At 31.4% G+C, this 21,441-nt stretch overlaps 2 protein-coding genes across 2 annotated transcripts; both read left to right on the top strand.

Moving 5' to 3' along the window:
- The first annotated feature begins 71 nt into the window (after positions 1-71).
- Positions 72-6,236, top strand: LOC111626739 (patched domain-containing protein 3-like). The gene is made up of 4 exons (XM_023370227.1): positions 72-148; positions 514-1,255; positions 1,854-2,335; positions 4,431-6,236. The coding sequence occupies exons 2-4, from the start codon at positions 747-749 to the stop codon at positions 6,059-6,061; spliced, it is 2,622 nt and encodes an 873-aa protein (XP_023225995.1). The 5' UTR covers positions 72-148; positions 514-746; the 3' UTR covers positions 6,062-6,236.
- Positions 6,237-12,294: 6,058 nt separating this feature from the next.
- On the top strand, positions 12,295-21,061 carry LOC111626751 (patched domain-containing protein 3-like). Its single transcript, XM_023370240.1, has 5 exons — positions 12,295-12,509; positions 12,707-13,385; positions 16,074-16,242; positions 17,170-17,677; positions 19,389-21,061. The coding sequence occupies exons 2-5, from the start codon at positions 12,877-12,879 to the stop codon at positions 21,020-21,022; spliced, it is 2,820 nt and encodes a 939-aa protein (XP_023226008.1). The 5' UTR covers positions 12,295-12,509; positions 12,707-12,876; the 3' UTR covers positions 21,023-21,061.
- The last annotated feature ends 380 nt before the right edge of the window (positions 21,062-21,441 follow it).

The raw sequence follows: 21,441 nt of genomic DNA, 5'->3' as shown, positions 1-21,441 counted from the left end.
CTGTAATTGATGACCTATTGTGATATGCTTTAATACTCCTTACCCTATTAGTTGTACTTTGTTCTCTGAAAGGGATTTTTATCTTACGATATGTTTTAATCGAACGTTTCATTTTTAAAACTTATATAAGTTGCAAGCTCTACAATACGTAAGTACATATACCTATACATTTAACAAGTATTTAGTTTATTATTCTTATTGTAATGTTATCTATTCAATCAGCTTAAATTCAACTTATTTGAATGTAATTGTATTCGCGAGAGCTCGACACGTTTCATATTATATGTTAACATATATTTTTTTTTATTAGCCGAATTGAATAACGCTTAAATAAATATCCTCGTCCAGATAAACGGAAATCCTTTTCTCATTGACGTTCAATACGCATAACACGGGGTTTGATTGCATATACTGATAACATAATATAAATAATATAAGAAATACGTTCATTGTGACTAGTTAAATTAACCAATAAATTGTAATTTAAACTAATGCGAAGTGTTTTAATAACAGGCAGAAGAAGTTCCAGAGAATTCATCAATTTCATGTACTGTACGTGGTTGAATTTTCACACCTTATTGTGCAGTAAATAGTTTTCTTTCTGGAAACTTTGATTTTGATAACATACTCAACATATTTTTCTACTATACCGTTACGTTGCGTAATACACACCTAATGTCATTGAGTCAAATCAATGCCATGTAATTATATGTTTCCTGTTGGTTTTAATTCTTTTCTCAAGCGAAATGAAGCATGAAATTCTAAGAAGAGTAGTTTCTGTCGCATTATCTCGCGTTGGTTACAACGTAGGATGCTATCCTCAAATACACGTCGCAATTCTTTTTATATTTTCGCTAATATTAGCAACAGGAATATTACGTGCATCATCTACAAAGGATGCAGAATACCTTTATGCACCAACCGATGCAAGAAGTAAAGTAGATAGAGCAGCAATCGAATCGATGTTTCCCATAAACACGTCACAATGTGATTATAGAAGACTATCCAGAATGGAAGGAGCCGCAGCAATACAGATAACGTCAAAATATGAAACTTCCATACTAGAAGAATCAATAATTGAAGAGGTCATCAAACTTGACGAAATCGTTAGAAATGTCAGTTTTCTATGGAATAACGCATTCGTTCGTTACGAAGATTTATGTTGTAAGGTGGACGGAAACACTTGCCACGAGAATTTTGTTCTGTCATTGAAAGGAAAGACAAATGACATTAAAAGAGGAATATACAAAATCAAGTAAGATTAATTATTATATTCTATTGATTATTACGTTAATGTCAATTATATTTGTTTTAAAATAACTCTTTCAAGTAAATGTCTTCATCATTTCGAATTATGTTTATATTAATTTTTAAAGATCTGTATTTATAAACAATATAAAATTTCTAAAATAAAATATGATAACAGATGACGCCACCAAATGTCACCGGAACGCTTAATTTAAGAAACCGTTGCTGAATTTTCTTGTCTGTAGACTTCTCGAAATAAGTGAAATTTAGAGATTACTTGTGTATTAACAGGCAAGTGAAGAAAAAGGTTAGGAAACTGGAATTTATCTGCTAGCTAATGTCTGTCACGAAATTATAGCAATAGGCCTGCTTTAGGTATAGCTGAATTATATTCTAATGGAAAAGCTTCATTTAAGATGTATAAAAATAGATTACAGGGAGACTTTTTATAAGAAATATAAGTAAATGAACATCATAGTGAAAGTAAACGGTGGGAGAATGACAGTTTCATGTAGACTTTTTAGTTTTATACGATAAATTTTCAAAAAGGAAATAACAGTTTATATTTATATAATGTTAAACAAATTTGTTGTGTTTATTTTCAGATATCCACACGATAGAATTAATGGCAAATTAATAATTTCCGGTATCGAATTCGGAGGTGTCACAATAGACGAGGAAAATTTGATTCGAGATTCCAAGGCAATTAGACTGTATTATCCACTGCACCATGCCACAGAAGAAACGAAAGAAATGGCACTAATGTGGGAAAACACTCTTTCAGAAACATTATCAAAAATTCATACGAATAATATTAAAATTTTTAAATTTCTGAGTCAGTCAATCAATAATGAAATTAACCGAAATGGAGAAAGTATTTTGTTTATTATGGTAATTGTTGCTCCAGTTATGTTGTTATTTTCGGCAGTTTCTTGTTTATCGACTGATACTCTGCTTAGTAAGCCTTGGTTGGGTATTGCCGGCTGTGTATCACCTTTTTTAGCCTCTGTTGCAGCATTTGGACTGTTAACTTATTGCAAAATGGAGTATGTCACATTGAACGTTATGATTATTTTCCTGGTATTAGGTAAGTCTTATACTAAATAGGATATACACTTCTTACCATAAGAAACAGCGCAATAAGAACAATTTATGGTATCGCTCAGAAACTTGGTATGCAGGTAAGTCTCAATCAAAAACAGAAATGGTTAGAGTTATATCATGAAGGCTGATTGCGTTCCACTTGTCCACTAAAAGCGCGCAAAGACATTCTATTTGCAGTTGACCTGTTGCGAAGAGAGGCAACAGGTAAACTACAGACAGGATGTCGCAATCGAAGACCATATGAACATCTAACCGAGTTTGAGAAAGAAAGGATCATCGGGTTGAGAGAAGTCGGATGATCATCTTCCCGAATAGCGCGCCACCTTGGCCGTTCTGACAATACTGTGATGGAACCAGTGAACGAGACAGCTCACACACAACTCTCAGGCTCAGGACGTTTTCAGCAGACAAGTCGCCGAGAAGACTGTCTGGTCCTCCGATGAGCACGCACACAGCCGATGATATCGTTGCATGACTCGACTTTTCCAATAGTTATACTTCTCAATTTCGATCTAAAGAAAAATTTTAGTTATGATAAAAGCAGGCTTTGAAATTCCTGCCTTTCTCAGAAAAAGGTTAGAGATGTTTGTGATAAGTAATAACAAAAATAAAATAAACCGTACGGTAATCAGTAATGATCCATTTCTTGGTTTAGATATCACGTGCTCGTCAAACATTTTTTCCCACGAGGGCAAGCTATTTCTAAAATACTGTAAAATATAATGGCATATGTCATAGAACATTTCTAGACTTAGAAAAAAATCTTTATTTAGTTACAATGCTCCAGGGGTTTAAAATCGAATTCGACCAAAGTTGAGCACTAAAAATACTTGAGCACTAGAGACCAGATAAAGAAACTTCACGCAGCTATCCTTACATTGTCTGCAACTTTGGTATTTAATACGTTTAGATATTATTCATTGCACCCAATAAAGGAGTTGTCTACTTAAGTAGGATAACGATATACAAATTAACGAACAGCCCCGGTAGTGCTTGATTGTAGCGTAATGCTAATATAGTTATTTATTTTGTAGCTGAAAGGACATGTAGTCCTATGTTATTTTTGTGTTATATAATTCCCCATCTTAAAAAATGAAATAATATCGAATTCATAGTTTCCAATTTTCTATTATAAAATACTTAGTTCTAACCTTACGATCAACCATAATGTTTAAATATATAGCAAAACCAAAGATAACCAGAGTAATATTTTGCTTACAACATAAACTTGTAATGTATTATACCACAAACACTCTACTATATGCTAAAAGATTAAGTACAGTCGACCCCTTATAACGTGGGTTCATATAATGCGGATTCGTATAACGCGGCGAAAAAATTGCAACCGTATTCGTATAAAGACGCTAAAAGAGACTCGTAAAATGCGGTAAAACGTCATCGCCGACTTGTGTCGCGACAGTATTGGTCGAATCTGGACCAATAGTGGACGAGCAGCCGAACTACTTACACGCTCCAGAGAGTTTAGACGTGTAAGTTGAGCTTACTATCGTCTGTACAGTATATAAATTAGGTACTGTAAGTCTAATACAGTACTGTAATTTTATACATTTCTTGTGAAAAAAAAAACATTTCTCATTCAACGGCCATAAAAATTATTTCTATTAATGATGTCTCCAAAGTTCAACGAATTTTTCGCAGAAAAATAACTTATCAGAAAACGCTCCCGCCGTTTGGTGCGCTGCTCCGCGACGAAGGCAAGCTTAAGCAATGGCGTCGTCGAACGGTGCACACTCGGTAAGTAATCCTACAATTTTTTGTTTATAGCATAGTTTATACGGATTATTTGCAAAAACTTATACGTGTTTTGAAAATGTTGAATCGAATTAGTGTAAAATCGATTAATTTTATGGAAGAAAACCTTTCAAACAGCCGTAGTCTGCAAACTGCACACGTGCCGGGCTGTGATTGGCTCATGTATTTAAGGATTTCTATAACGTGAAATTCTTATAAAGTGAAACGTATCTACCGCGTTATAGGGGGTCAACTGTATATTGTTGCAATTTGTGTATATTAAAATAGCATCATACATCAAAAAATAATATTTTTCAAAATTTCAGGTATTGGAATAGACGATGCATTTATATTGATAGCTGCGTGGAGAAGAACTGACGTTAACGCTTCTGTTCCAGATAGAATGAAAGAAGCGTACACAGAAGCTGCTGTCTCTATCACTATTACGTCTCTGACCAACTTTTTTGCCTTTTGTATGGGATTTGTTACACCATACAAATGTATTCATATATTCAGCGCGTATGCAGCTCTAGCAATCATTTTCGATTATGTTTATCAATTATTGTTTTTCGGTGGCCTCATGGCTTTAGACGGATACAGAGAGAAACATGAGCTGCATTGTGTCTTCTGTTGGCCAATTAAACGAAATCATCAGAAAATTGAAAATAGCAAAATACTTACGTCAAGAAGCAAAAAGGAAGGAAATATCTTCATGGCATTTTTTGGCAATGTTTTAGGTGAAATGCTCGGAAAACCAATCGTTAAATCTGTCGTAATTGTCTTATACTTGATTTATATAGCAGGTGCAATATATTGTATGCGATTCATTCGAGAGGGAGACGACTTAGTTATATTTTTTCCCCACATTTCTTATATGTTTGAATATGTAAATGTTGAAAATAAGTATTTTTCTAATTACAGTCATCAAGTGCAAGTAGTTATTAACCAGACACTAGACTACTCGAATGTAACTGTCCAAAATGACATAGAAGATCTTATGCAAAGTTTCGAATCCGCACCTTTCATGTCTGATTCGTCGACCACAGAAAGTTGGCTGAGAGAATTTCTGGCATTTACTAAATCTCCAGTTGCAAAGTTTTCACTTTCTGGTTACAATCTGAGTGATTCTGACGAATTTCTGAGTGCATTTAAAAACGTGTTTTTGAAAATGAAAATAGCAACCAGGTTTAAAAATGATATTATTTTTAATAAAGAAGGTGATAAAATTACTTATTCGAGATTTCATATATCCAGTTATGATCTAAAAATTGGAATTGATAGAAGATCATTTCTTGAAAACGCAAGAAGAATTGCCGATAACAGTAAAATTCCTGTAATTGTATATAATTTTAGATTTTTGTATTATGACGTCTATGTTGATATTATTTCAAAATGTATAACAGCTGTCTGTTCTGCAGCGGCAATAGTGATTTTAGTGTGTTTTTTATTTACTCCGAATATATTGTTTCTTCTGTCTATTACCGTAAGTGTTATTTCTACTCAGATTGGTTTGATTAGTTACATGTCTTTATGGAATGTGACTGTAAACCCACCCTCAGTATTAACATTAGTGATGAGTACGGGATTTTGTGTAGATTATGCAGTTCATACTGCTTATGCATTTATCAACTGCAAAAAGAAAACACCTAACCAGAAAATTAAAAGTTGTTTATATTCTGTTGGTTATCCTGTTTTACAAGGATGTGTAACTACCGTTTTGGGTGTTTCGGTAGTGTATTTCGGCCCCGCTGAAGCATTTGTAATATTTTTTAAAATTATAACATTAATGGTTATTTTTACTTCATTTCATAGTCTTCTGTTATTGCCTGTAATTCTCGGCTTTTTCGATTATATTCTGCTGTCTTTTATTAAGAAGAAAAAGAATAAGTTTGAGTGCAGGGGAGGTGATATAAACGAACTGAATGTTTTGAAATGTAAAAATATCGCAGAAAATTAAAATTAAGAGGTTACAGTAAATTCATAAACATATTGAAATAGAATTCACAAACATTTGTATTCGGTTTATGTTGTTCATGTGTTTAACAGAATGTTAGTGTGCAGTTTACAAACATGTTTTAGTAACTTATAGCTTATGTAACACAACAATCTTAATGTAGTACATTTGAAAAAACTCTGGCTGTTCGAAAAAATGAAAGTGAAAAGTCTAATATCTAATTTACAGAAAAAATAAAATAAAAAATTAAAATAAATCGATCGTTGTTTTATGTAAATTTTGTGTTATATTAAGTGTTAAAGCATATGTGAATTTATAGAGTATAAAAGAATCTTCNAAAAATTAAAATAAATCGATCGTTGTTTTATGTAAATTTTGTGTTATATTAAGTGTTAAAGCATGTGTGAATTTATAGAGTATAAAAGAATCTTCGAGGTTCCAAAAGAAATAAATAGTCTCTATAACGCATATACAACCAAGAGTTATATTTTAATGAAAATAAACAATGGTAATAAAAACAACACAGTGCCGAAACATATCTATAACTGACGTAACAGAGGGAGCAACAAAACGACATTTGTCCTTTTCGTGCTACTCTCCAGTCCTCGGAAGAGTTGCATAATCCTCAAGGTTGAGATGCTGGTTTTATTTACCATTTTATTTAATCAACATTTTGCGCTTTTTGTATTTTCCACGCTTAATATACTCTGTAATAAGCATTGTACATGTTTCATACACCGCATTGTTTGTACATCGCACATCGATTCCAATCGGCATTACTTGTCTGGAGTTCGGTTTATTTGTTTATGTTAAATTCTTTGCTTGCTCGATAGTAATTTAGACGATTCGTATGTACCGTTTCAGCTGGAAGAACTAAGTCTTATTCAGCCCATTGGCACCAGTTTCCATTCTTTTGTATTCAGTTGGCATTTAAAATTTATAAATTTAATTAAGTTCACAATAGAATATTGTAGAAAAAGTACGCATCTCTCCCCTAAATCAAGTAGGCATCTCTCTCAAACCGTATGAGCGATGGTAAACAAATAATTATTTACGAGAAAATCCGCAAAACAGTCATTCGAAAGGTAATGAAACACAAGAACGTTAAGCAGAGCCTCCATTAACGTTACTAGCGACGTTATTGAGTATTATATGAATAAAAAAAAACCTGTAAACTTCTCTCCCGAATAGGCATTTCACCTGGTTTTACTCTAATATTATGCGGTATGAATGAATGAATTAGTAGAATGATTATTTTCGTATAAAATTTGCATACAGCTGACATTTTCTTTTCCTTTGTGATAAAATATTGGGTTAGTCGTTGGAGTAAACGTCATGCATTTTAGCTCATTGCATAGCAGAAAATTCTATTTTTGGAGCAAATAATGAAATAGTTTCGAGTCGAAAATCTACGATTTTGCAAGTTAATCAACTTTAATTCCATATCCAATAAAATACGTCAATAAGTTCTTTAACTTTCGCGGTAACATTTAAAACTGCCTGTGTGCACCGTCTGTTACGATGTTTTATTATTAATAGTTTTTTATTCTTAATTATTATAAAATGACAAAAAGCCTAATTTTGGAAGTAGAGATGGGATTTATAAAAAATTGAAAATGCTAATAACGAGTAAAATCGTTATCAAGTTCGACCTTACTAGAGATATGACACACTACTCTGCTTTATCTCCTCACCCTGTCGACCTATAATCACTAAAACTTAATGGTTTCAATTGCTCTATTACATAAACCTTTCTACAAAATTTCAGACATTTTCGACAAATTTACAGGTGTTATTAAGCTTGTAAGTAGACATAATTATACCTTTAACAATATTTGGTTTGTTTATATTACTACTATATTATCTATTCACTGCCCGGCGTTGCTCTGGCAAAAAAATAAGAGCAGCAAGGATTAAAATTATTAGATTATTTCGTACTTTTAACCTTTCTATCTTATATAATATTATATAAGATAAGAAATCTTATATAATATTACAATACTTGATTTATATAACTACAAAAGGTTATCTTACGTAGGAGTTCATCACATCTTGTGATCAATCGAAAAATTTTAAAAATTTTTTAAATTGTTTACAGTAGAGGAATAAAGAATTGTTTCAACGATTAAACTTTGGCAGAAAACGGACAAAATATTTAAAATCGGCACCCTAGAAAACCGTGTTGGCAGGTAACCTTATACTATGTAACTTGCATATTCGAATGCAACCATACCGTTGGTCCCATAGAAAGAAAGAACTGTAGAGGAGGGAGGGAGTTAGAGTAATATGACCAAAAGAGATGGTTGATCTTCTCCTGGAAGAGAGGAAGGTGAACTACTACTAATTAATACCGGACTACTATTAATATTTGAAAAGTGATCCATGTTAGACAGTGGTTTTAATTAAGATTATTATGCAAATAACGAAGTAGAGTTTTGAAAAATTTGAACGAAATAGTTTAAATAACTATTGTTAATACACTGTATTAACATTTTATGTGATTGAAGTACAGATCCTAATTCCATACACTGTATTAACAATAGTTTAAATAACTATTGTTAATACACTGTATTAACATTTTATGTGATTGAAGTACAGATCCTAATTCCATATAATTATATTAAATATTATCCTTCGTGTTTGCTTATTTTTGTAGAAAAATTAAGTATGACTTTGTAAGAAGAATCGTTTCTGTCGCATTATCTCGCATTGGTTACAACGTAGGATGTTATTCGCAAATATACTTCGTACTTTTACTTGTGTTAGCAACAGGAATATTACTTGTATCACCTACAACGGATGTAGAATATCTTTATGCTCCATACGATGCAAAAATCAAAAGCAGAAAGAACTGCAATAGAATCAGTATTTCCCATAAACACGTCAAGATGTGATTACAGAAGATTATCTGGACTTAAAGGAATGGCAGGAATACAGGAATGGCGAACTATAATTAGGATTAAGAAAACCTTGCATGCACGACGCACGCGCAACGCTTCAATAAATGTATCAAAAATCAATTGTCGGACATGAAAAACAAAATCAATGTTTGTTTAACTGTTACTTAGCAATGTAATGCTTTTTTTATAAATAAAATAACATAATTCATATTTACATAATGTTGCAATAAACTTATTCTGGTTATTTCCAGATATCCAGCTGATAGAATAGATGGCAGATTAAAATAATCTCCGGTTTCGAATTCGGAGGAGTAACAGAAAATGAATACTATACGATTCGAGATTTCAAGGCAATTAGACTGTATTATCCACTGGATCATGCAGAAGAAATGAAAGAAATGGCACTAAAATGGGAGAAAACTGTTATAAATTTCATCAAAAATTCGTATCAATAACATTAAAATTTATACATTGATAAATCAATCTGTCAATAACGAAATTAATCGAAGTGGAGAATGTACTGTTATTTACATGATTATTGCTGCTCCAGTTATGCTGATATTCTCGGCAGTTTCTTGCTTATCGACTGATACTCTGCTTTATAAGCCTTGGTTGAGTATTGCTGGCTGCATTTCACCTTTCATTACTTCTGCCCCAGCATTTGGACTATTAATTTAATGCAGAATGGAGTATGCAAGTTTATGCTACTTTGAACAGATATGGACAGACATATTTACTACTAAAGTTATATAAGGGGAGAGAAGGGTAACATTAGTTTATGGATGTAAGTGTGTGGGGGACAGGTTTTCTTAATCCAATTTCTAGCTTAATAACTCCTGTTCTTTATGTCGAAAATATATGAAAGTTTGCGGGAAGGTTTCTGTATTACGGGAATTTATGCTGCTAACTTTTAGTTGTTAAAGTTCGACCCATGGAGAGATAGAGGGATCGTTTGTCATATGTCGAGTAGGGTCAGACATAATTAAAATTTTATTCGTTATTAGCATTTACAATTTCTTATATAACTTCCTTTCTACTTTCAGAATTAAGCTTGTTGCTATTTTATAACAATAAATAACATACAAATTTTTTGTAATAAATGACGAAATTTTATTATAAACAGATGGTTTCTGCATGTGTGTTGTAATTATTGTCATTTTATATAAACCAAATAATAGGTAAACTGACCTCAAATTAATCGACTGAACTGATATCTTGGTTTTGTATGTATGGGGTCTGGCGAGTATAATTTTCACATAAGCTTATGGTTCTGTTTGAGCAAGGCTAACAAGATCTTTAAAATGGCAAAAGAAGCCATTTTGTCGAAGAGCTCGTTCGAAATCCCAGGCTGACGTCTTAACGAAGCCAGAATTTTTAAATCCAACCTATGGGCTGAGATATTCGATGTCAAAGATCTTCGTGTAAACTCTATGAGCAGATTGCCCGTTGAGAGTTTAACGCAACTGCACTACCAATTTTTACACGATTGCAATTAAATTTCAATAAATGTGTAAAATAGGACATAGTGTAGTATAAAATACAGGACAGTAGTATATTAGAAGTGAATTTCTACAAATTAAAAATCTGGAATACATGATAAATTAGAGGTCTTATTATGAAAAGAGGAAAGTTGTTATCATCATTTTCTGGGAAATTCAGACAGTTTTGTAAAAAATGTGAAAGAAAATTTTATTTCAAAGACTCTCTACACCGAAATCCCGATAAAAATAGTACTTTGCAGAAAACATAGCAAATTGCGTCGAATCTAGCCGTAAAGATGTCAAAACCAACAGTATACAGAGTTGTCTAATCATTTAAACAATTAAAAAATTAAACAAATTTTGACTCTTATTAAGAGACACAAAAACAACCCTTTGGCGTGTGCAGAATTAGTAATGTGGTTGTGTTAAAAAATTTCTGGATTAATGCTGTAGGATATCAGCAAGTGCTACGTGTGAAATATGAGCCTAATGCCATTTGCAAAAAAGCTGTAGAAAACCTTTTCTAATTTCACGAGATAATACAACAAACTTATATTGCAAAATCTACTCGGTACTAACTTTTGGGTATTAGTGTGCATGTTAATGACTGGCCATATGTTCTCCTACTCTTACTCTTATAAGAAACACGTTTGGTTTTATTGCAAAGAATGGAAAGCAATACACATCAGTGGAAGAATTAAATATGGCTAATAATTTCACTGATGTATATTGCTTTTTAAATTTTCCTTTCCTTTTCTGTGAGACAATATGGCTGCTGGTGATGGCTATTAAATGAATTCGTTTTTATAGATAAAATTTTATTTTTATATTTTATATTAATTATTTAATTTTAACTTTTTCCGCCAGTTTTTCTGGTTGTCTAGCAAAGAATAATCGTTCAATAATGCTCAGAATATTCTTAGTTCTGCCCAGTAAATCTCTCGGAAATCAGACTCAGTGTTCTATGTTACTGAACACGTCCCAGGTAACTTAACCAACTCGTTTAAAGAAATTTTTTATATAAAAATCGAAACCAAATAAAAACCAAAACTTAAATATTCAATGAAACCGGATTTAACAGTCAAAATAATCGGTCTGTATGTCATATGTAAAAATTAACATTCCCCATTAATCTTAAAATGGTTGTTATAAGGAATTAAATTAATAGGTCGTTTTATTAAACTTCAAATCTAATAATCACCGTTTTTAAAACAGTATTTCTTTGTTTATTTAAATATAAATTGAAGCATATTTTCCAAAATTGTTAGTTTATTTATTTCGATTTCCATCGTATGCTTGTTTATTACTATCTCAGAAGTACGATAAGTACTTAGGCAATAATAAAAAACACTTTACTATGAAACTAAACGTGTCATACGTAATTAATTTTAAATAAACTACAACATCGATTTTAATAAAAACACATAAAGTAAGTAATTTGTCATTCTATTCAGTAAAACCTATATTATTACATAACAGATTTTGGCTTTATCAAACATTTCCTCGCCTGAATTACTCAGTTAACTCAAAATGTTATCGTATTTCTCGAAATTATGTTTAATTGTTATTTAATAATATAATGTTTTCTATAGACAACAACGTTTAATACATTTCAATTCCTTTAATAAACGAACCATTAATAATGCATCATTAATAAAGCAAACTATACACTTGTTCCTAATCATTTATTTGCCTTACATGTTTTACAACAACACCGCGCGTAACCTATGAAAACCTTTAAAATAAACGCAATTTATAATTTTTACATCTATAAGACATAAAGCAAACGATATAAAACATTAAAATTAATATTAATTAGAGCTGTAACTTATATTTAAAATTAAATATACTACGACATCGATTACACTTTCAAAGTATATTTCCAATGATAGCATAAGTGATTGATAACGTGGACCTATAAAACTTTTATCATATTATTTGTACTTTGTTCCTTGGAAATGACGTTTATCTTATGATATATTTTAATTGAACTTTTTACGTTTTAACAAACATAACCAGACATATTCAGCAGTAATTCAAGTTTTATATAAATCGCTGGCTTTGCAGTACGTAAGTACACTTACATTTAAGATTGTTCGGATGACTTATATTATTAATCAATATGCTATCTTTTGAGTCAGTCGATACTAAATCATTTAAAATTACTAAATTTTAGAAGTATTTTTAAACAAGTAACAAAGAAGTACTGTATATGATTATACATTAATAAAAAGCATTTTTATAATAATGAATATTATTCATAATAGGCAGATTGCGGATCTAGAAGACTTATATGATATTTCGTATGCGCAATTACAACATTATAATAAGAATCGTATTTAAATACTAGATGTGATTAAGACAGACTCGAATACAACGTGTTGTGTTAAATATCTTACGGAGTATTTTTTTCCGCTTTGATTGTTTATGTAAAAGAATGAAGCTTGACGTGGTTAGAAGAGTAGTTTCTGCTACATTATCTCGCATTGGTTACAACGTAGGATGCTATCCACAAATACACGTCGCAATTTTTTTAATATTTTCGCAAGTGTTAGCTACAGGAATATTACGTGTATCACCTACAATGGATGCAGAGTATCTTTATGCACCAACCGATGCAAGAAGTATAGTAGATAGAGCAGCAATCGAATCAACGTTTCCCATAAACACGTCACAATGTGATTATAGAAGACTATCCAGAATGGAAGGAGCCGCAGCAATACAGATAACATCAAAATATGAAACTTCCGTATTAGAAGAATCAATAATTGAAGAAGTCATCAAACTTGACGAAATCGTTAGAAATGTCAGTGTTCTATGGAATAACGCATTCCTTCGTTACGAAGATCTGTGTTGTAAGGCAGACGGAAGCACTTGCCACGAGAATTTTGTTCTGTCATTAAAAGGAAAGACGAATGACATTAAAAGAGGATTATACAAGATCAAGTAAGATTTATTCTTATATTATTAATATAATAACAACTTTTAATTTGATTCTTCGGTAAAAGACAATTACATTTGTCTATAAATACATTTTTTTTAATTAATGTAATATAACTATGCAATTTCATTTTAATGACTTATATTAAAATATATAATTAAATTTTATTAACTGCATGTAATGTGAATCAGAAAGTTAGGTAAGAAAATCTACGTCTTTAAAATAATATAACATTTTGTAAATTAAAAATACTTACAAAAGATTCAAACTTAGTAATTAATAGTAAAAATATTTTATTGGTAATATAATTAAATGAATACCACAAAATAAACATTATAAATGTTTTTAGAAGAAATCCCACTGAGAAACTATGCTTTTTGTATTATCAGACACTACAAAATTACTCGTGTGTAAAACTAATATAATATGGGAGTTTGCAAACCTCGCTACATAATTGAGACGGTTAGGATAATGAGAATAAAGATATTCTTAATCATATTCCATGGAACGAAAGATGATCTTGTAATTTACTGCAAGTTCGATAATTGTTATGTCACTTACCGACATAAACAGGGTAATCACAGGTAAATTTTTGGCGAAGTTTTTATGTTCCTGACAGAAACTACAGGCTTCTTAATTTGCTGAAATATCGACTATTAACTACAAAAAATTTTTATATCATTGACTTTAGCTCAGTGACATCATTTAAATTAATTTTTATTTTTAAACTAGCTGCAAGGACCCGCTTCGCTGGGCAAAAAGTAACTATAGTGAAGATTTAGATAATTACATTATAGCCAATCTTACCCGTTTTCACAGAATGCAAGAATTAGGTGCTCCGTTTCTAGACTAATTAGAGATCTGGTTCCGATTTTATTTCTGAACGTCTCCTGTTCACGTCCAGTCCAACGAACTACTTTGAACGTTTCTGGAACGTTTACAATCGTTCTATAATCGAACCGATATTCGAATTTTATGTTCGAATTTAATTCGAATATTGTTCGAATTTGTTCGAACAAATTCGAACAAAACATTCGAAACAGAAAGCCACTTTCAACCACTTTCAGCCTCATATCTCCCGCACCATGATAGCTATCGAGACGCAACCCCCATAGTGCACGAATGGAGACTTGGGGCTACTACCACATACAAACACCATTCACGTGCGATGTGTAGTTTTGGCGGAAAAGTGAAATATAGGGACACACACGTCCATTTATATATATATATATATTCTGTTAAATGGCATAATTTTAAATTTACTTTATTAAATTTAAAATGTAAACATAACCTGCTTTTAAAAAAATTAGCGCATCGTCATGCATTTGGACTGTGCGATGTGAACCGCCGGGGAGAGTTGAAGGGCTCCCTGTCCGGCAACAGGTCGTTAAACCTGAAAACTGTCAAGATGGCAAAATTTTCTCTTTTTCCCGCTGTAACGATATTAAATGTTTCGGATCGAGTGGCGGAGGGAGGAGTGCCGTCGGTAAGAAGACAGGCGATATACAAGTAAAAGAGAACACCAATTTATCAAGTAACAACGATTTATTAGCTACATAGATATTACAATAACTAATGTCAAGGAAAAAATTATGAGTCCCTAAAACGCGTAGGGCCGAGAGAGAGTTCACAAAAATTCGTTCCATACTTCTTTATGTCTTTTACTTATCCTGGAGGAAAATGATTAGGATATCCAGATGGGTTCGAACTGAATTCTTAGAACACAATTTATAAAAAAAAAGGATATATTAGTCCATAGGATATTCTGAGGAAACTTTTGGTTGGCGGCTGATGAACGATTCTCCCGAGAGGGGGAAGCAATTGGCTTTTATAGTTTCGTCGTGGGAGAATAGTCATGTGACCAATTGTTGTGAGGTAAAAGGTACGCGAATGGGTCAAAGTTGTTCCCGGGCCCATGCTAACTATCAACTTTGGAGGTGGAATGTGGAATTAGTTTCGAAATGGACGGATGTTTACTTCGAACGAAAGGGGAGATTGGAATTTTTCCCTTTCTTTTTCGTTAGATTTTCGTTTAGAATTTAAAGAAAAATTAAATTGGAGGGCTAGGAAACTGCGGGGTATTAATCGGAAAAAATTCGGTAAAAGTTCCGGATTTCACACAACCACCATAGTGCACGAATGGAGACTTGGGGCTACTACCACATACAAACACCATTCATGTGCGATGTGTAGTTTTGGCGGTAAAGTGAGGTATAGAGAGACACACGTCCATTTATATATATATATATATATAAATGGACATAACTATATTTAATACATAACTATATATATAATGGACATAACTATATATTATATAAATCTACATAATTTTTAAAATAATTGTTTTAAATTCATGACGATGCGCTAACCTTTTTAAAAGAAGGTAATGTTTTCAGTTTAAATTTAATAAAGTAAATTTAAAATTATGCCATTTAACAAAATATCTATATCTATATATATATATATAGATAGATAGATATAGATATTTTGTTAAATGGCATAATTTTAAATTTACTTTATTAAATTTAAACTGAAAACATTACCTTCTTTTAAAAAGGTTAGCGCATCGTCATGAATTTAGAACAATTATTTTAAAAGTTATGTAGATTTCTCAATTTTATAAAAGATGTTTTTAAAGAAAATAACATAATTCATATTTACATATAGTTACAATTAACTAGTTCTATTTGCAGATATCCAGTTGATAAAATTGATGGCAAATTAGTAATTTCCGGTTTCGAATTCGGAGGTGTCACAGTAGACGAGAAAAATATGATTCGAGATTCCAAGGCAATTAGACTATATTATCCACTGGACCATGCCACAGAAGAAACGAAAGAAATGGCACTAATGTGGNTTGTCGTAAGACTTACCTAACATCAGGAAAATAATCATAACGTTCAATGGGACATACTCCATTTTGCAGTAAATTAGTAGTCCAAATGCTGCAACAGTGGCTAAGAATGGTGATGCACAGCTAGCAATACCCAACCAGGGCTTACTGCTCAGTGCGTCAGTCGATAAGCAAGAAACTGCCGAGAATATCAACATAATTGGAGCTGCAATAATAATGAGAGAAAAAATATTTTCGCCATTTCGGTTAATTTCATTATTGGCAGACTGACTAACGAACTTATAAATTTCGATATTATTCATGTGAATTGTTGATGTTAATTCTAGAAAAGTATTTTCCCACATTAGTGCCATTTCTTTCGTTTCTTCTGTGGCATGGTCCAGTGGATAATATAGTCTAATTGCCTTGGAATCTCGAATCATATTTTTCTCGTCTACTGTGACACCTCCGAATTCGAAACCGGAAATTACTAATTTGCCATCAATTTTATCAACTGGATATCTGCAAATAGAACTAGTTAATTGTAACTATATGTAAATATGAATTATGTTATTTTCTTTAAAAACATCTTTTATAAAATTGAGAAATCTACATAACTTTTAAAATAATTGTTCTAAATTCATGACGATGCGCTAACCTTTTTAAAAGAAGGTAATGTTTTCAGTTTAAATTTAATAAAGTAAATTTAAAATTATGCCATTTAACAAAATATCTATATCTATCTATCTATATATATATATATAGATATAGATATTTTGTTAAATGGCATAATTTTAAATTTACTTTATTAAATTTAAACTGAAAACATTACCTTCTTTTAAAAAGGTTAGCGCATCGTCATGAATTTAGAACAATTATTTTAAAAGTTATGTAGATTTCTCAATTTTATAAAAGATGTTTTTAAAGAAAATAACATAATTCATATTTACATATAGTTACAATTAACTAGTTCTATTTGCAGATATCCAGTTGATAAAATTGATGGCAAATTAGTAATTTCCGGTTTCGAATTCGGAGGTGTCACAGTAGACGAGAAAAATATGATTCGAGATTCCAAGGCAATTAGACTATATTATCCACTGGACCATGCCACAGAAGAAACGAAAGAAATGGCACTAATGTGGGAAAATACTTTTCTAGAATTAACATCAACAATTCACATGAATAATATCGAAATTTATAAGTTCGTTAGTCAGTCTGCCAATAATGAAATTAACCGAAATGGCGAAAATATTTTTTCTCTCATTATTATTGCAGCTCCAATTATGTTGATATTCTCGGCAGTTTCTTGCTTATCGACTGACGCACTGAGCAGTAAGCCCTGGTTGGGTATTGCTAGCTGTGCATCACCATTCTTAGCCACTGTTGCAGCATTTGGACTACTAATTTACTGCAAAATGGAGTATGTCCCATTGAACGTTATGATTATTTTCCTGATGTTAGGTAAGTCTTATGACAATCTTATATCACGAAGTAAATACAGTAGAGCGTCGTTTATCCGAATCAATTGGGGACTGGGGTGGTTCGAATAACTTATTTTTCGGATAACGAATCATGTACGAAAAAATATATTAATTTATCCTTTGTTGAAATTTCTCTCCGTTGCGTGTCGCTTTGCGTTGAATTTTCGTCGATGTTAAGCCTAACGAAGACTATTGTATCATTAAAAATTATTTTTTTATTTTGTACAAACAAAATAAATATATTGAAAAATATAAAAACAATAAAAAAATTATACTTCAGATGTTAATTTAGTATCAAAAACGTAAAATATTTGAGTAGCCCGAGAAATATCCGAAGATTGCAGCGCCACAGCACTAGCGAAAATTTAAATTTGCCGACTGGAATGCATTCGGATAACGGACGTTTCGGATAACCAGCTTTCGGATAAACGACGCTCTACTGTATATATAGAAAAATCCCATATATTGCGTTTAATTTTGTCAGGAAAAACACAGCAATAATCAAACAGAATCATTCATCTTGTCAATGGTAACTACATCGTTGAAGTTGCTTTGTCGTTGCCATGTTGATGTTCTATTATTTGCTAATTAAGAATACGTAATTTTTTTAATTTTGAAACTATTATTAGCGTATTTATGTTGAAATTAAATTTATTAAGATTATCCTCGTTTAATAAAGTTTCGTTAGCATTGCGAACATTGTCAAAATACAGTTTGATCCGGTTATTACAATCACAAATAATAATATCATTCGCCTATTGTTATCAAAATTAAAAATTAATATTAAATGGATTTCTGCAAAATTTTTACCGTAATATACATTTTATTTTTTACATAATAAGCTGTGTGCATATGACTAAAATGTTTAAAGAATACGGGTGCTGTAGGTCTTTAATTGAAGAATACCTCTCGAAATGAACATATTTGTTGCCATTTTTCTACTTTAAATTTATGATACGTTGAGTTAAAAACTGTTATTCAAAAGAAATATAACATACGTAAGTGTGTAATGTTAAGTACAGTATTCCATAAATATAAATTATGCATGTTTTCACTGTATACTGTAATTCTTTCTAAAAAATTTCACTTCATTAACGAAAATATTGCTCTGTTTAATACTATAACGCTTTATTGTTATCTTAAGTTGCAAGAAACAAAGAAAGTGTAATAACCAGATTATATTAAATCTTCAAATTGTAGTTAACTTTCAAAATTCATAGAAAAATCTTTCACCACTGTATTAACAATACATTATTATGTTTTAAAATTAAAATCACCTTTGTATTTTTAATTAAATGGAGGGATTTCGAACTAGCCTATAAAGTTAATCCTATTGTCATTGTCAACTGCAACACGCTGTTAATTATCATAACATGAGACACACGACATATACAAATTAGCATGTATGCTGACCGCTGCATTGCAACCAAATCAGAAATTGCCAAAAATCGATTATCCACATTACATTCGTATTGCATTTAATTATTGCATAGGAGAAGCAAAATACTCAAATGATATGTGTCCACCTTTCATTATACGAGTTATTTGTTTCTCAAAAAAATTAATTATTCTATTATATAAACAGTGACCACTAGAACTTTAAATTAACTAACATAAATATGATGTTGCAAATTTGCACATATTAAAATAACGTAATCAAAATATACAATTAATTCTAGATGTATTTTCAGGAATTGGAGTAGACGATGCCTTTATATTGATAGCTGCGTGGAGAAGAACTGACGTTGACGCTTCTGTTCCAGATAGAATGAAAGAAACATACACAGAAGCTGCTGTCTCTATCACTATTACATCTCTGACCAACTTTTTTGCCTTTTGTATGGGATTTCTGACACCTTATAAATGTATTCATATATTCAGTGCGTATGCAGCTCTTGCAATCCTGTTTGACTACATTTATCAGTTATTGTTTTTTGGAGGACTCAAGGCTTTAGATGGATACAGAGAAAAGTATAATCTGCATTCTGTTTTCTGCTGGCCAATTAACCGAAATCACCAGAAAATTGAAAACAAAAAACAATTCGAATCGACAAACAAGGAAGAACGAAATATCTTTATGGCATTTTTTGGCAATGTTCTTGGCAAAATGCTGGGAAAACCAATCGCTAAAACTATCGTAATTGTTCTGTTTATGGTTTATCTTATAGGTGCAATATATTGTATGCAATTCACTCAAGAAGAAAACGATATAACTATATTTTTTCCAAACTTTTCTTATATGTTTAGATATGCATCTATTGAAAATAAGTATTTTTCTAATTATAGTCATCAAGTTCAAATAATTATTAATCAGTCATTAGATTATTCGAATGTCACTGTCCAAAATGACATAGAAGATCTCCTGCAAAGTTTCGAGTCTGCTCCATTTATATCCGATTCGTCGACCACAGAAAGTTGGCTGAGAGAATTTCTGGCATTTACTAAATCTCCAGTTGCAAAGTTTTCTCTTTCTGGTTACAATCTGAGTGATTCTGAAGACTTTCTGGGTGCATTTAAAAATGTTTTCTTGAAAGTAAACGTTGCAGGCAGGTTTAAAAACGATGTTATTTTTAATCTAGAAGGCGATAAAATTACTGCTTCGAGATTTCTAATATCCAGTTCTGATCTAAGAATTGATAAAAGATCATTTCTTGAAAATGTAAGGAAAATTGCCGATGACAGCAAAATTCCTGTAATTGTATATAATTTAAGATTTATGTTTCATGACGTCTATGTTAATATTTTTTCAAATTGTGTAAAATCGATTTGTGCTGCAGGAGGAACAGTAATTATTGTGTTTCTTTTATTTACTCCGAACATATTGTTTCTTTTGTCTGTCGTCGTGACTATTGTTTCTATTCAGGTTGGCTTGATTGGATACATGTCTTTATGGAATGTTACCGTGAATCCACCATCACTAATAATATTAGTGATGTGTACGGGATTTTGTGTAGATTATACAGTACATACGACTTACGCGTTTCTGAATTGCAAAAAGAAAACACCAAATGAGAAAATCCGAAGTTGCTTATACGCTGCTGGATATCCTGTCTTACAGGGATGCGTAACTACTGTTTTGGGTGTTTCGGTAGCGTATTTTGGACCCTCGGAATCATTTGTAATATTTTTTAAAATCATAACTTTAATGGTAATTTTCGCTTTATTTCACAGTCTTTTTTTATTGCCCGTAGTTCTCAGCTTTTTGGATTCTTTTTCGTTTTCTATGTTTAAGAGGAAAAAACATAAGTTTGAATGTAATGAAATTGTTTCGAACGAAGTCAATTCTTTAAATTCAGAAAACTCAATTCAGAAACACGAATGTTAATAACTAAATTTGAATTAAATTCAATTAAAATAGTTTATATAAAATAAATCTCAAACATAATCATGTGATATTTCTTTTATGTAATTATTAAAACTTTGATGTATTCTCATGTTATTTGCATATTGAATAAAATATCAGTGTAGATTTTACAAAAGTATTTTACTTACAGCTTCGGTAACACTGCTTGTTGCTTATTCGCTCTCATAGTCTTATAATATAGAAAAAAAGTAATATAAAAAATAAACTGAAATAAAAAAAAATTATATGTACTGTATTAACATTAAAATATTTGTTTCTATTTACATTATGTTTCAAAACTTTTTAGATCATAGCGAAATCAACAATGTTAAAGAAAAAACAAGTCAGTTTACCCTGTGATGCTTCAATTAGTTACACATTCTCATCTGATCTGGTGTGGT

Source organism: Centruroides sculpturatus, unplaced genomic scaffold (genome assembly GCF_000671375.1).
Source record: "Centruroides sculpturatus isolate CEXI.00-Female unplaced genomic scaffold, Cexi_2.0 scaffold506, whole genome shotgun sequence".
In the NCBI taxonomy this organism is placed as follows: Eukaryota; Metazoa; Arthropoda; class Arachnida; order Scorpiones; family Buthidae; genus Centruroides; species Centruroides sculpturatus.
This window is presented reverse-complemented; position numbering and strand designations above follow the sequence as displayed.